The sequence below is a fragment of the Buteo buteo genome, chromosome 4 (genome assembly GCF_964188355.1).
Source record: "Buteo buteo chromosome 4, bButBut1.hap1.1, whole genome shotgun sequence".
NCBI classification, from domain to species: domain Eukaryota; kingdom Metazoa; phylum Chordata; class Aves; order Accipitriformes; family Accipitridae; genus Buteo; species Buteo buteo.
This window is the reverse complement of record NC_134174.1, coordinates 54,716,944-54,731,133: the sequence shown is the minus strand read 5'-3', so window position 1 is coordinate 54,731,133 and position 14,190 is coordinate 54,716,944. Positions and strand designations below refer to the sequence as shown.

The window sequence follows — 14,190 nt, the reverse complement described above, 5'->3', positions numbered from 1 at the left end:
TTATTCAGCCTTGATCTTCATCTAGGCCTTTCTTTGAATGGCAGAGTTGTGCTGCTAGCAGTCTGTAACATACCATGACCTAGATATTGACCCTTTGAAGACAAGCTGCAATTGACTTCTGAGGGGAGGAGGGAGGGGAATGTTTGTGTATGAATATGGTCAATAGACATGACATTCCAATTCCTGTATTATATTGACACCTTCTATGATATAAGCCAAACTGTGAAATTGGACAAATTAAGCTCTTAATTAGCTGAAACACTTACAAAACATTATTTTGATTACATGAATGGGGAAGTTAAAAGTATCATTTTAGGTGTCTTGTGAAACATGGTAATTCAGAGTTAAATTTAATCCCTCCCCTTCGCATACCATTGTGAGCAAGTATGCATCACATAGGATATGTAGTATAATGCACTCATCTGAGCCTTTCTGCCTCCCACTGTCTTTTGGAGTAGAATTTTTAGAGCCAAGTTATAAACCTGTAAATGTGTTTTATGCTGGAAATTCTTGGTGCTACCTTAACTAGATTGGTACCAGCAAAGGCCAGTATAATCAAAACAAGGCACTTCAGATATTAATGGTCTGCACTTCAGTCAAGTCAGCTGGAAAAGAGAGTGTAAAAACCAGGACTGTGGTGAAAACAGGATTCTTCCACTAGAATTGCACTTCCCTATGAGAAAAATGCAATGTTTCTGGAAATATTTTGGTTTTTTAATTTTGTCATTTAGCATCTCCTTCTTAACTTCTAAAACATGTATTCTATCTTCAGTGGATCCATATACTTTTCAAAATTCAGATACTAGTTCCTTGAGTGGAAAGTAGAAAGAAGCTTTCTTTCTGCAGTTCATTATTAATACTTGACACTCATATAGGACTTCGAGAATGCAAAGTGCTGTGCAGACATATCAGTTATCCTTGAAACACTTTTGTGTGGTAGATGCATAACATAATAATCCTGAGAGATTTTATGGAATTAAATAAAACTAGAGATGAGGGAAAATCTAATGAAACCTCCATTTTGTCTTTCCACCAATGTAGGTTTGTTCCCTGCAGTTTGTGTGATGGAAATCCAGACTGAAGTTGTAGAAGTGTCCCAAGCTGCAGAGGTTTCAAGCCATTTCTTAGAGTAGGGTTGTGTGGTTTTTTTAAAGCCTCATAGTTGTTCAGGTTGAGTGATGGTTAGGCAGTTGGTATACTGCTCTTTCTGCCTTTATTATAAAGGTGATGATTCACCATTCTCTGCTTGGCTCTCTGTTGTTTCAGTTTTCGGTGTTTATGTGGTAGAGCTTCATAATTAAGGACACACTTGGTCTCTGACACCTCTCTCGGGCAGGGTAGTTCTGTTGTTCTTGCTGTGTGGATGTGGAACTGAGATGCTGTGTTACTCTGCCCAAATTCATGCAGAAGGCCTGTGTCAAAGAATTAGATTTTTGTCTTACGGCATAGTAAGATTTTAAATTTTTTGGAATTGTTGCAAAATCAGGATTTGGATATGATGGAGCTTAATAGCAGCTATGTTTTCTTGCTTACGAAAGAGTCTAATGCTCTTGGTCTTGTAAGATCTCCATTTTAAGCCTTCAGATAGTTTCATGCTTTAGACCTTGGTGAGATTGCTTTTAGTAAGTTTGGGTAGGGCTTGCTTTTAACACCATCTTTGGTGTTGCTTAAAGCAGCACACACAAGTCTCTGCATGTTATACTCCTTAAGGAAGGGTATGGCATCTGAATCTTAAAGCTCTCTAGGTGCACTGGTTTAGATATATTAGCTTCATGGATTAAAGAGCTGTAATTATGAAAACATTAGTATTGTCTAGTTCAGATATGGTCTACGCAAGTTCCCTCAAGAACTTGGCAATTGAGGATCTCGTACACCTTGTAGATGGGAAGCTGGCCCCTTTCTGGGGTGTGTAATTTCTGTCAATCTGGAATCCAGTAACCACTCACTGGGGAAAACATTTCTTCACAAATATTTACCTAAAAGCTTTGATTTGATCCTCCCAGATCCCACTCAGGTAAGAAATTACTTGGATAATCTGAATATGTAAACCCTTTTCTATGTCCCTTATCTTTGATATTTAAGAGTAGTTAGTGAACTGGAATCTCTTGTAAAAAGTTACTGTGAGTGAGGGAGTTACCAGAAGATTAGAGAAGAGTTTGCGTAATATGTATGTTAAGGAAAATTTACTGAATAATTACATGAAAAATGGGAGGCTGAAGGAAAAGGAATCAACAGCAGTTTGAGCTGTATGTGCACAGCAAAGCTCGCAGAATGTAGTAACCAACCTGAGCCATAGGGTGAAGGGGAAAACCGCTTCACTGAAGTCAGTGATGTGTACCGGGGTAAGAAGTCCAGTATTTCCTATGTTTGGAATCTAGGAAGAGTGTTGTAATTGAACCCTGGTAGCATGTTTCAGCCTCTGATTTGTGATACCTAATTGTTTTGAAGACAGATCCTACAGTTGCCCCAGGAATATTCTCAGCTTTCCCTAAGTAAGGTATTGGGTTGCTTGATTTGGAGTTCGTGAAAATGCTTCAAGGGTCTTCAATAAGATAGCTCAATTACTTTTCTTATACCAAAACAGGAGCACAAACCACTTTTAGTCATCCCCATACATGCTTGTGGAAATGAGACCAAAATGTCTGAATGTAGTAGAGGCTGAGAAATTGTGAAAAACACTGGTTATGACAGCAGCTATGTGTTGCCCTTCACAATTCTGGTGCAATATGTGCCAACTAGAAGAGCTGACAGTTTGTGGGCTAGTTGAACCCTGGGAGATCCTTCTTATGGTCACACTCTGTGAGAAGTACTGTAGTTGCCTCTTTATTTTATAAATTCATTTTCTTACCATGGAAAGATTTTTCAAGAAAAACTGCTAGTGACAAAGTCAGAATTGTCTTAAGTGCAGGGAATAGTGATCTGGGGTGTAAGAAGGTGTAAATTTTAACTCTATGGGTTTGGGCCATTGTTTTTGGCTTAATTAAGACTTACAGCTTTTAACATTTTTTTCTTATTTTCAAATGAAAACAAGACAAAAAACTTTTGGAGAAAGTTATAAAAGTATTAATTTGCTCTGAGCCATGCTAGTCTCTTTGGTAAGTTCATAATTAGGCAGGGTTTTTTTTTTAAAATGGGTATTCTTGTCTCTCAGGTATATAACTGCTCCATAACTGGTAAATCTGTATTCATATGTTAGGGTTTTTAAAGGCGTATTATTTACACAATTCACTGGAATGGCTCCTTTGAAAGCTGGGTGGCTCTCTCATGTAATTACGTATTTAGTATGCCTTGTATCCACTGTTGGGATAGGGGGTGGAAGAAAAGAAAAAACCAAAGCCCCCCAAAAACCTAGTAAAATAAAAAGAATATTCTCATTTAATTTTTGCAGTTTTTTTGAAGTTGTATCATATCTGTCTTTCTCAGATAAGAAGCCTGTATGATCAAGTGCTACCCAAGCTAAAAAATGAAATATATATGGCAGGTTTTTTAATTGTGAAAGTACACAAGGTGCACTGGGAATTTATTTTCTTTTTTTATCCCTATATCGTATATATTTAGTCAAAGAGAACACCTCTCTGAACAGTAGAGGGAAAAATAAGAGATACTTCTTCATTTTTATGTATGAGAGGTTGAAAGGATGAAAAGTGGACCAAAAAAAGGAATGCCAAATCACTTTTCAGCCAGAAGTAAGTTTCTGGAATTGTTATTAAGTTTAATGAGACCAACATTTGTAATGTAAATAGCAGCTGCCTTATCCGATAAGTTTCATACAATGTATTGCATTCTGTGGTGACAGGAATAGTGCACATTGGACACAATGTGAAAGTGATGCGTGTTATATTTTTGGCCTTGTCTTAGTTAAATATGTGGCCAAAAAAAGTGTAAGAGGAACTGAGTGGGACTGAAAAGTATTAGGGTTTGTTCTCCCATTTGTTGTGTTATAATATAAAAATATTTGTGAATATTAGGAATCCTAGTAACATCTGAGCATGTGTTTAATAAAGCATCATAAGGGATCAAAATTTCAAAGGCACATTTCCTGAGAATTAGATTTTTAGAGAGCATGCAGGGAACAGTACTGCGAAAGAGACTTTCAGGGAGAATTGTACTTGCCAGGCATCTCATATCTGCTTTCTAATGTGATGAAAAAAAGAGGTGGGGAAAGATCTGTCTCCTCATATCAAGCTCAGGTCTGGTGTATATAAATACTCTTCAGAGCATCCCTTATGTTCTATGTGCTCCAGTTTGGGTAGTAGAATTTCTAGCACTTCTTTTCCCCTCTTATCCTGGTTTTTATAATAGTTACAGCTTGCGTTTCTGTTTTTCTTTGTACAACCTTATCCAGTTCCCTGGCTTATGATCAGCTGGAGCAACCAGAAAAAGCCTCATTTCTCTCCGTTTTTAAACTCTTCATCTCTTGTCAGCATGCGTCATACTGTATTTATGCTCCTTAATGAAAACATTGGGTGAACAGGATCTTAATTCCCATCTCCCAAGAGAAGTAGAAATTGTTACTGGTTTATCTTTAGAGTTCAACTGCATAAAGCACTGGACACTGTACTAGGAGGGAAATAATTTTGAACTAAGAAATGATTGAAATAGGTATGGTTAGCAGGTGAAATTAATATTATGTACAGATGACCAAAAACCAGCCCTTGGAAGAAAATTGAGTTTCCTTTTTGGTTTTGCCACTAACTTGTGAAGATGTGCAAAAATATGTTAGGTTGCCTGTAAATCAAAGGCGTTTTAGGCATGCAGGTTATCATAAAGTTGAGTGCAGGGTTCAGACAGGGATAGTAGGTTGTTACACTTTATTATGTTAAAATGCACCACAGTTAAAGACAGTCATTCTGTACTACTGTCTAATTAATTTATCTGAAGTATTTGTAAAGCAAATATTCTTAAACTATTGTTTGATTAATTTTTTTTGTGGCTCTTGTGTTACAGTGAGTTCAGTACAGTAAGTTTGTGTTTTCACACCCGTGCACTATAGTTGTAAATTGTAGTAGTCCAAGAACTTTTGTGTTTTCCCCATGTGGAGCCACTTAGTTTTACAGGACAAGGTGATGTATTTCTGACCTGTAACACAATTTACTAAAACTGTGTTAGTTACCCCTAGTATATTGTATTTGCTGAAGGACTAGAAGAGAACAAATTTGATAAAAAAAAAAAAACCAAACCAAAACAAAAAACCCTAACAGTCTGAAATAGTAATGTATAATCTTGTAATGCAATAGCAAATAAAGTAAATAACCAATTTTTAGCACTGGCAAAACTTTAGCCTTTGAGTGTGTATTGAGATTTGTCTTTAGGACGTCAAATGATTGGAAGAGAGGGTAGTCTATTAGAGGCAGAACATCTGATGTAGTCAAAAATGTTCTTGCAGTATAGTTACAAGAGTAATTGAATAGGTTACAATACGTCTTCCCTTACTGCCCACTCAGCTCAGCCAGTGACTGTGAATGCTTCTAGCTTATTTTAATTCAAAGTAAGGCAAGCCCATTTTAATCACCAGTGGAGCAGCTGGTACAAGCCTCTGTCAGAAGGAGGTTACAGGTCTTGTTTGAAACTGTATTCCCTGTATTTCTTTAGTGGGAAAATATATTTCAGAGTTCAGGGAATAGGACTTAAAAATCAGTTGGAAAAAAATTGTGTTTTTTGTCAAATAATTCCCTATCTTATGCCACTCAATGTGTATTAAAGATGCTTAGCTTTTAAGCTTTCATCTCTGGGTCCAAAAGTTGTGCAGGCATCCAAAGTATTAATACAGTTGGGAGTCAGGAAGGTAGAGAGACTGCTGCATCCTGGACCAGTACTTAGCAAGCAATATCAGCATTCCCATTTGGCTGTAGTCCAAACGCTGTGCCTCTGTATCTTTGTTTTGAAGAATCAATGTAGATTGACTTAAGTTCAGTAGAGGATTTTGTCAGTCAGCTTTCAAGTAGTGAACGTGGAGGCCAGTCCCTTGTTTGTGGAGCTGACAGTACAAAAGTGAGTGTTTGACACGTGGTTTGCTCAGTGGATGGGGGTAGAGGCTGTTCAGATTTTTCAGAGATCAGGCTGTAAATGAAGTTGTTCTGTTGGGTCACTCATCTGATTTACACACAAGCTGTTTCTATTGAAGCACCTGGGGCCTTTTGTTCATGCTTGTGAATAAGCCTCTTTCAGTCACCAACAGTAATTTAGCGTCTCCGCTTCCTTCAATAGGTAAAAGGCAAGTACAGGAATGACATTTTCTCCCACACTGTGTGCAATTTCACACTTATTTTTTAAGATAGATAACAGAACTGTTTTGGTAATATAAATTTTGTTATATACTGGAGCAGATTCAGATGTCATCTAAGGTGTTGGTAATTTTTTACCACATACTTCCTAATTCTGGAATGATGCTAAGCAGCGGGAGTGCATGGGTGAGTAGTTATATCCTCTGTAGGTACAGAGAGTTCTGCAGAATAGACCTCCAATGTTTTCCTTTGTTATCATGGCAATTTTAGAGGAAGACATTTCATTACCTTGTAGGTGCCCTGGCACAACAGCGTGCCCTACCTGCAGTTTGTAGTGACTCTGACTTGAGCCATAATCTCACATAAACTTTGAGGCAACATAAGCTTGCCTTTCCGCTGACAGAATGGTCCTCATTTTTCCTGCCTCTCTGTCTTTACATGCTTTGGTCAGTACAAATATTTAAAGTAACTTCTTTTATCTTGTCAATCAATTTTAATGGCAATCAGTTCTTTGAGCTTATTATTGCAGCACAAAAGCCTGAGCCAGCACAAGGGATGAGAAAGCTTGAGAAAAGGGAATAAATGATGAGGCAAGACTTCGCTAACTCTGTATGCAAAAAAAAAAAAAAAAAAATTTGCCCTGTATTTATTTTGTATTATGTTATGAATCCTAGGATGGGTAATGGTAAGCAGCTGATGCAGAGCAAATGCACTAGGTAATCATCATCAGAGGTACCATGTTGTAGTTAATCTTCCTTGTTACTGTGACATTCTTGGAGAGTAATAAACACCTTTGATTTAAGTAAATGCATTACTAAATAGGTGAAACGCTTAACCATAGAAGTCCACTTCATATATATATTTTTTTTTTTTAAGGCTGATTGTCACAACAGCTTTTAATAGCTGCAGTGATATGTTACATTACAAAGAAAAGATTGCTGGCATTTGGAAGGTTTTTGTGTGTGGGAGTGTTTGTTTTCTGGGAGGTTAGGGTGGCAGACAGGGAAGTATGGCTCAGATTTTTGTTGCTTGTTATAATACTATGGCTGTAATTTTTTTGTCTTCAGGAGGGGCATTAGCTACAAATTCATGTGATGTGTGATACTCCAAACTACTTGAGTTTCAGTATCTTTGTAAAGTGAAGAGTTTTTTTAAAAAACAAAAATGAGATGAGGAATTTATTTTAAGGTATCGTAAACTTCTAATAAGCATATTTGTATAGGTTATGTTCCCCAGCAGTCTTTTAATACTATTTCTGGAACAGCAGTGTAAATTGCAACAAAGTACAGCAAAGAACGTGGTGACAGACAGGGTTAATCTCTCTGTGGCTGTCTGCACAGTACCAGATTATGAATGTTGGTGATCACCTTTCTGCTCATTCAAGGATGGGATATATTGCTCTTACGTACTAATTTAGTGCAAGATTGTGCAAGTTTTTCTAGCCTTCTTAAGAACAGCAAGAAATGGTGGCTCAAAAGGCAGCTGTCATTTCATACCCATTCCAGCTGCCCTTTCCACTCAGATTTCCTCCCATCCCCCCCTTTAAAAAAAAAAAAGGCGGGGGGGGAGGATTACAAAAAATAAGAGTATGAGGGTTTGAAATCTCTAGCATCTAATCTATCACATCCTACAGTTTTCATAGCTATCTGCCCATTTAAAATATACTTGTTTTTTCCTGCCTTGCCAGTAATTAGGCAAATGCAGTAGTGCTTATGGCATCAAAAACTCCGTGGCTGGTAAAAGCAATTGCTATCATAATGCATCCCTAAATTTAATAGTAGTGGTGTAAAATGAACAAGCAACTCTCTATATTTCAGGGGGTAATGGCTTTAACTATCAAAATGGCTAGTATTTTCCTTGATGGCTGCTTTGGCTCCTTTTTTGTATTTGTGTTTGGAGGAACAGAATCAATTTATTATAATAATTGTATTTTATTTAATGAATAACAAGGCAAGCAGAAACATTAAACTCATATAAAGTGTAACCAAGTTCCTAGTCACCTTGGATTGCAGGTTTTTCCTTTTATCCCCTTTACAGACAAAACCCAAACCTTTTCTTTCCCTGCCAGTATTACACTTAAAGTTGTCATTTCCTTTTCTGCTTCCCTTGCAAAATTACTTGCTTTGTGTTGTGCCTGGAGCGTGGCTGTGCATGGAGAAGAGGTCTGATTAATTGGAAAGAAACTTTTTGTTACTGGAGAAACTCACACATTGGTGTAGAAAACTGACCAAAAATTTACTTTCTTGATCCATAGTGACTTTTTCTTGGTATTATGACATCTGTAAAGCTTCTCTCAAGGAAAAGACTCATCAGCAGTTTGTGTTCTCTTAAAGATATCTCAGTCTTTAACGCCAGGTGCAGTTGTGTTGATGCCATTTGGCTAAGCCTTGAAAGTTCCTGTAATCTGTGCCATCCTGTTTCATACAGTCCCATCTCATAGTTGTCCTTTCTCTGCAGTGCTCTATGCCCAGATCTCTGTGGCTGGGCTGCTCCAGCCTGGCGGACAGCATGCCCTCGCTGCGATGCCTGTATAACCCAGGGACTGGCGCACTCCCAGCTTTCCAGGTACTTTCTGTCTCTCCCCGCTCCTTCTTTTCTCTCTGTCTGTGTACGTGTGCATCTCCTCCTTTACTTGCTTGCTTTACTGCCATTTATTCTCCTTCATACTATATGCCTCTCTTATGTCATTCAGATCGCTGGTATTTAAACCCATCTTGTGTAGATTCAGGGTAGGTCAGTGCTGGGACATTTCCATTACCTCAATATAATATAATATAATTATTTTGTCTAAATTGGCTTGGTACCATCATCTTTTCCATTGGCTTTCAGTTGTGTCAAAAATATACCACTTAATTATATTTGGCAAACAGTATCCATCACGCAGTCTCCAATCTGGCTATTCATGGAGTGATTCCCCTCCTATCTAAGTTTTCTGTTTGCCACTTAGAGGACTGAGGGGGTGGGTTCATTGCCATAGTGATAATTGATGCCAGCATTTGTTTACTTCAGGTTTGTTAGCAGTAGTCTGGACATTTTGACACAGAAAATTATTGTACAAGTAAGCTGTCAATCAAAAGGCAAACAAAGAAAGCCTGTTTTTTTTCTTTGGTCTCTGATTTTGTTAGATTCAAGCTTTTCTCTGTCATGAAATAGCTTTCTGCCAAACAGGTTTGTTCAGGCACTTTGGGTGACCAGTGAATCTTGCAAAATGCAGATGCTTTCCTGTGGGTAGAGTGAGGCAGCTATTGGGTGAGCATCTAGAAACCTACACAAGGCTCTCAAGATCATTGCAAGCATTTTACAATGACATGGATATAAACAGCAGAGATGTTATGTTCATGTTGAATACTCTGTCTCCGAGATGTGTGAACTGCAGTAACTGAGGGATGTTAGGAGTATCTCTATAGAGAACGTTTTTGTTGGAGCTCATGGTAGCATGAACGTTGACTTCAAGGTTTGTGCTGCTGGATTACGCTACTGCTGACCTAACCTGTGGCAGAGTTTTATTCACCAGCATCTTGCAAAACCAGACATAACAAATAAGCTAGAATCTTTCTGAAACTTTCACTTGTTTTGGTGAAAGTTCATTATGTGCCTCTAAAGGACAGCATGCAAAGATTATTTTGAATTCGACTTCTTCCTCCCAGGGCTAGGAGAGTACTATGGAAATAAGCCTCAGGGGAGGCTTAAGTGTCTTGCATCATTTTGCTGCAACTCTTTTTGCTGACCCAGCAGTAGCACTGATGGACTCTGGAAGGTGTCCTGCCAGGTCTCCTTTGCTGAAGCAAGCTTTTAGTGGAGCTTTCCGTGGGGGAGGGGGAAGACGACTTTTTATTAGTCTAAGAGGACTCTGGAGACAACAGGCAGAGTTTAGACTCCTACTTCTAATCCTGATTTGCATAATTTGACTAAATCGGATGGGCCTCATTTTTGGGCTTTCTGCTGTTGAATAAATCTCAGATCTCTTTAAGCCCAGGTTTCAGAGAACCTTAGCAGTATATTGAAAGCAATTTAAAAACTCAAATTGGGACTCCTTTCTTTCTACTTGAATTATTTTTGATTACTCAGAATAAGCATATATTACAAAGGGGAAGGGAAATTAGCCTCTTTTAGCTCAAGGTGTTCTTGCTAATGATAGATAGGATAGATAGGAACAATATCTTTTCTGCTAATGCAGTGCATTGATATTTGGGTTCAAATGAGTCAGCTGCACAACTATTCACTGTGTACTGCCTTATTGGGAGAGTAGTAGGACTTTGACATTTGCATTCCTGCAGATTTTGAGAGACATTTCCATGTGTATTTAGTGACTATGGGAATTGGGGAAGCCTTGCCCCACTTGCCATCTAAAAACCGTTACTCTTCACATCACTCTGCTATGTTGAGGAACACATTTAGTGCCAATTGAGGGAGAAGCTAAATTGCCAGCAACAGCTTTTGCAGCAATGAGTCATCCATACTTCAGTCCATTTTTTTCAATGGGCTTTGGTCCCCATTAACTTGCATGGTTTGAAGAAAACTCCCCTCTATGAGGCATGGCTTCTGCATTTTCCAGTGCAGAAGTCTACATGGGAGTGGTTTGGAGCCTGCTTGAAGCTGTGATGTTGCAATGTTTCATCGTTCTTTAATGCATTTTTTGATATCGAGTCTTCAGGAAAGCATTAAAGACTTTCTTGTAGCCCAGCAAATTTTCTCATAATAAGTTATTTTCTTTTTTCCATAGCAAGCTTGAAGTAACTGGAGAAGCATATCAATGTTCTTTGCTTGTGGCAAAAGAGAAGATGCCATCTGGAAGGCTACTTAGTCACTGCTGAATTTGTCTAGTTATTTACATGCTTACCTTCAGATGCTCAGACAGAAATGTGGAAAGAGGCTCTTTTTTAATAGCTCAGTTAAAGCCCTGCTGACTCCTCATGGGAAACATTGGCAGATAGTAGATTTAGAGATGATTCTGTTAATATGTCAGATAACTTCATTTTTCTTCTTTGTGTGTTTTTATTATTGGAGACACTTGTGTGAAAACAGGATCTTCTGGTTCCTCAGCTCTGTTTGGCAATCCTCCCACAGTGGGAAAGGTTTTAAGGCTAAACCCATGAATGGGGGAATAAGGAGCTAGAAACAGTTCTTTTTAACATCTCTTCTCTCAAAGGGCTTTGCAACTCATAGTCTATTGAGTAACTGAATTTCATAGAGATCATGGTGGAAGATGGCAGCAAATTGGAACTTGAACTCCTATAAGGCACTGTGGGAAGGGGTCAAAGAGGCTATGTTAACAAGAGAAAAAGGCCATCCATTCTATTTTCAGTGTCTTGGGTGCCAAATTTTACTGTACTGTTATTCTGCAAAGCAATTGAAAACTAGGTTGTGTGTAGATTCTCTTAATAATTAAAAAAAAATTATGCAGAGTATATTCTTTTTCCTAGAAATATATGCTTTGGAAGTTTACAGATGTGCCAACAGGTGTCTGTTTTCATTATATTTTTCATTTGAAGATAATTACTTTCCCTTTTGAAATACTTTTTATGCGTGCTCACAAGGCTCTGTTTATGTTGCTTTTAATAGTCGCAGTTCTCTGAAAATTCTAATTTATAATTACACCGATCAAGTATGCCAAGGAAATGATTGTATTAATCCTTCCAGGTTTGCAGAAGACCACAGTAGTTCCTTGAATTTATTTCTGTAAGCTATTATATAAATGAAGAGGCTTGAAGAACAATTTGAAAGTCTTGCCAAAGGTTATGTATCAGGGTAATCACAGAGAACAGTCCAGCGCTTCCTTTTTACCTAATTGACACCCATCATGAATATCAGCTCCAGTTTAGACTGTAAACTTTTGGGGACAACAGTCATGCTTTTACTTCTTTGGAACCTAGGCACCAGTGAAAAAGCAAAAGAGTTGTCTTGTCAGCTTTATTTTGCCAGATCTGAAACTCTGTTTCTGTAACAGGCACTTGTAGTCAAAGAGGAGGATTAACTTTTGTGGTGGAGGTAGCAGCATCTTGTTGAATACACAAGTGTCTCTAGAATACCAGAAATTCACATTTTCCTTTAACTGAAGTGAAGGTCTTGATCATCAAGAACTGCACATCAGAGTTTGTCAGATGAAGGGGACTACCTTCTGTGTGGTTTTGCAGAAGCAAGGTGTGTTGTCTTTGGTCTTGGCAGAAAGCTCTGTCCTGGTTGAGGAAAGCACGGGTGTACTGTGCTAGGTAAATTGAAGTAAACAGGCATGCACTTGAGGTTGTGCAGCATGACATGGTGTACAGCACTCCTTTCTTTGGACTGAGATCGCTTTTGGAGAAAGGTGAGAGTATGAAAGATGTAAACAGCCTGTAGTGACGGAAGGCTGTTGCAGCCATGAGGCAGAGACAAACTCATTTCTCAAATGAATTTTACATCTATTTTTTTTCCTAATGTTTATATTTTTGTGTTAGGAAGTAGAGTATTTGGTAAAGAAGCATTGTCAGTAAATTGTTAGAAACAGTTGTCTCTGTAAATTTCCTTAGCCTGTTCATGCATTTTTACCTTAAAAGTTGACATCTTATTGCTGGGAAATGCAGTGTAAATGTGAGTAGTAGTACATTATTTATGGTCATACAGGAGTGTAAAGCTAAAGTCTTGGGCTGGGCAAATTGTGCGTGCTCAGAAATGTGTTTGTGAGAAAGGAGTTTGAAGGAAATCGGCTTTGGAGCCAATGTTTGATGGTGTGCGTAGTTCTGTCTCTTAATTGGGAGAGAGATGGGGTGTCCAGTCAATAGACTCCATCAGTGTGGAGACGTGGCTGCCCTCGACCAAACCTGCTTTGCATTCCCCCCTCATGCTCTCCCAGCGGCCGTGTGAAATCTGCCCGTGGGCTGTTTACGGTGCGCCTCTAAAACGGAATCATAATTTTGGTGACTAATAGCCAGAGCATGTGGCTCCAGCACCCCCCGGCTGGCGGCAGGCTCTCCCCTGGTTATGAATGTAGTTAGGTGGCCCCCAACTGTTTACAAGACAGCAGAGGTGAGATCTTTGATTGACAAGTCAGAAATGCATTAGATCATTCCCTCTGCCAGTCTCTGGTTCATGCTGTTAAAAATGTCAGCCTCTCCAAGTTTGAATGGCAGCCCGAGGGCCTCAGAAGCTTTTTGTTTTCTGAGATGGAAACACAAATTGGATGTGTGCCTGAGCGCTTCATCCTGGGCTGTAATTTCATCTTTTAGCTAAGAACCACAAGGTACATGAGCAAAGCACCCTGTAAACAATAATACCGGGGAAAAAAATAAACAAGGTCGTGTTTCTGGTACGTTGATCCACTGGTGTCCTGACCTCTATCACGTTGAACATCTCCACTCTGATTGCTGTTCCCTTTGGCATTACAATGAGAGGAGAGAGACTGACACGGGAGGCAAAGATTTAAAGTTGCAGTGTTGTTGCACATTCCTTGTATTGGCTATGAAATATTGAACTGCCACAATGTGACACCTGGGTTTTTTTAAGCAAAGTTTCTTGTTGGAGGTGTTGGGCAGCAGTTTCTCCTGTTTCTCCTCATCTTAGCACCTGGCAAGAGCAATTATAGAAGCATGAGAGGGGATACGAGAAGGAGCAGAAATGAAGCCAGATTAATTGCATAATTTTTGCTCTTGTCTCCAGCCCTCATCTGTGGTTCAGACTTTTGGGAGCTTCACTGTAGGAGGACCAAGAGGGTTATCTAAGATGGGGATTTTTTTTTTTTATTTTTTTTTTTAATATGAAGTAAATGCCCAGTGACTACAGAGCAGCTTTGTTAAACATATTTAGGGTTTATCCCCCTTTAAATCTGATGGCCTTGTCTGGCTGGGGGCATAACCTGTGCTGTTACTCAGTGATTCTGGGAAGCCAACCAAACTCTGAGAGCCCCTGGGTTGTGCTGCAGGATCTCAGCTCTTGGGTAATAGCAATGACAAGAGATGCTTCCCTCCTTTCAGGTGGCAGAGAAGTCATCCTC

General features: G+C 38.9%; 1 protein-coding gene across 7 annotated transcripts in view; it reads left to right on the top strand.

Moving 5' to 3' along the window:
- Positions 1-14,190, top strand: part of BTRC (beta-transducin repeat containing E3 ubiquitin protein ligase) — a 118,721-nt gene that overhangs the window by 19,497 nt on the left and 85,034 nt on the right. For 4 of the 7 annotated variants that reach the window (XM_075026243.1, XM_075026239.1, XM_075026240.1 and 1 more), the window contains one exon: positions 8,682-8,789. The exons of the other annotated variants lie outside the window; for them this stretch is intronic. In XM_075026243.1, the coding sequence (XP_074882344.1) occupies positions 8,682-8,789 (108 nt within the window). The remainder of the gene's footprint in view (positions 1-8,681; positions 8,790-14,190) is intronic. 7 annotated transcript variants of the gene reach the window in all.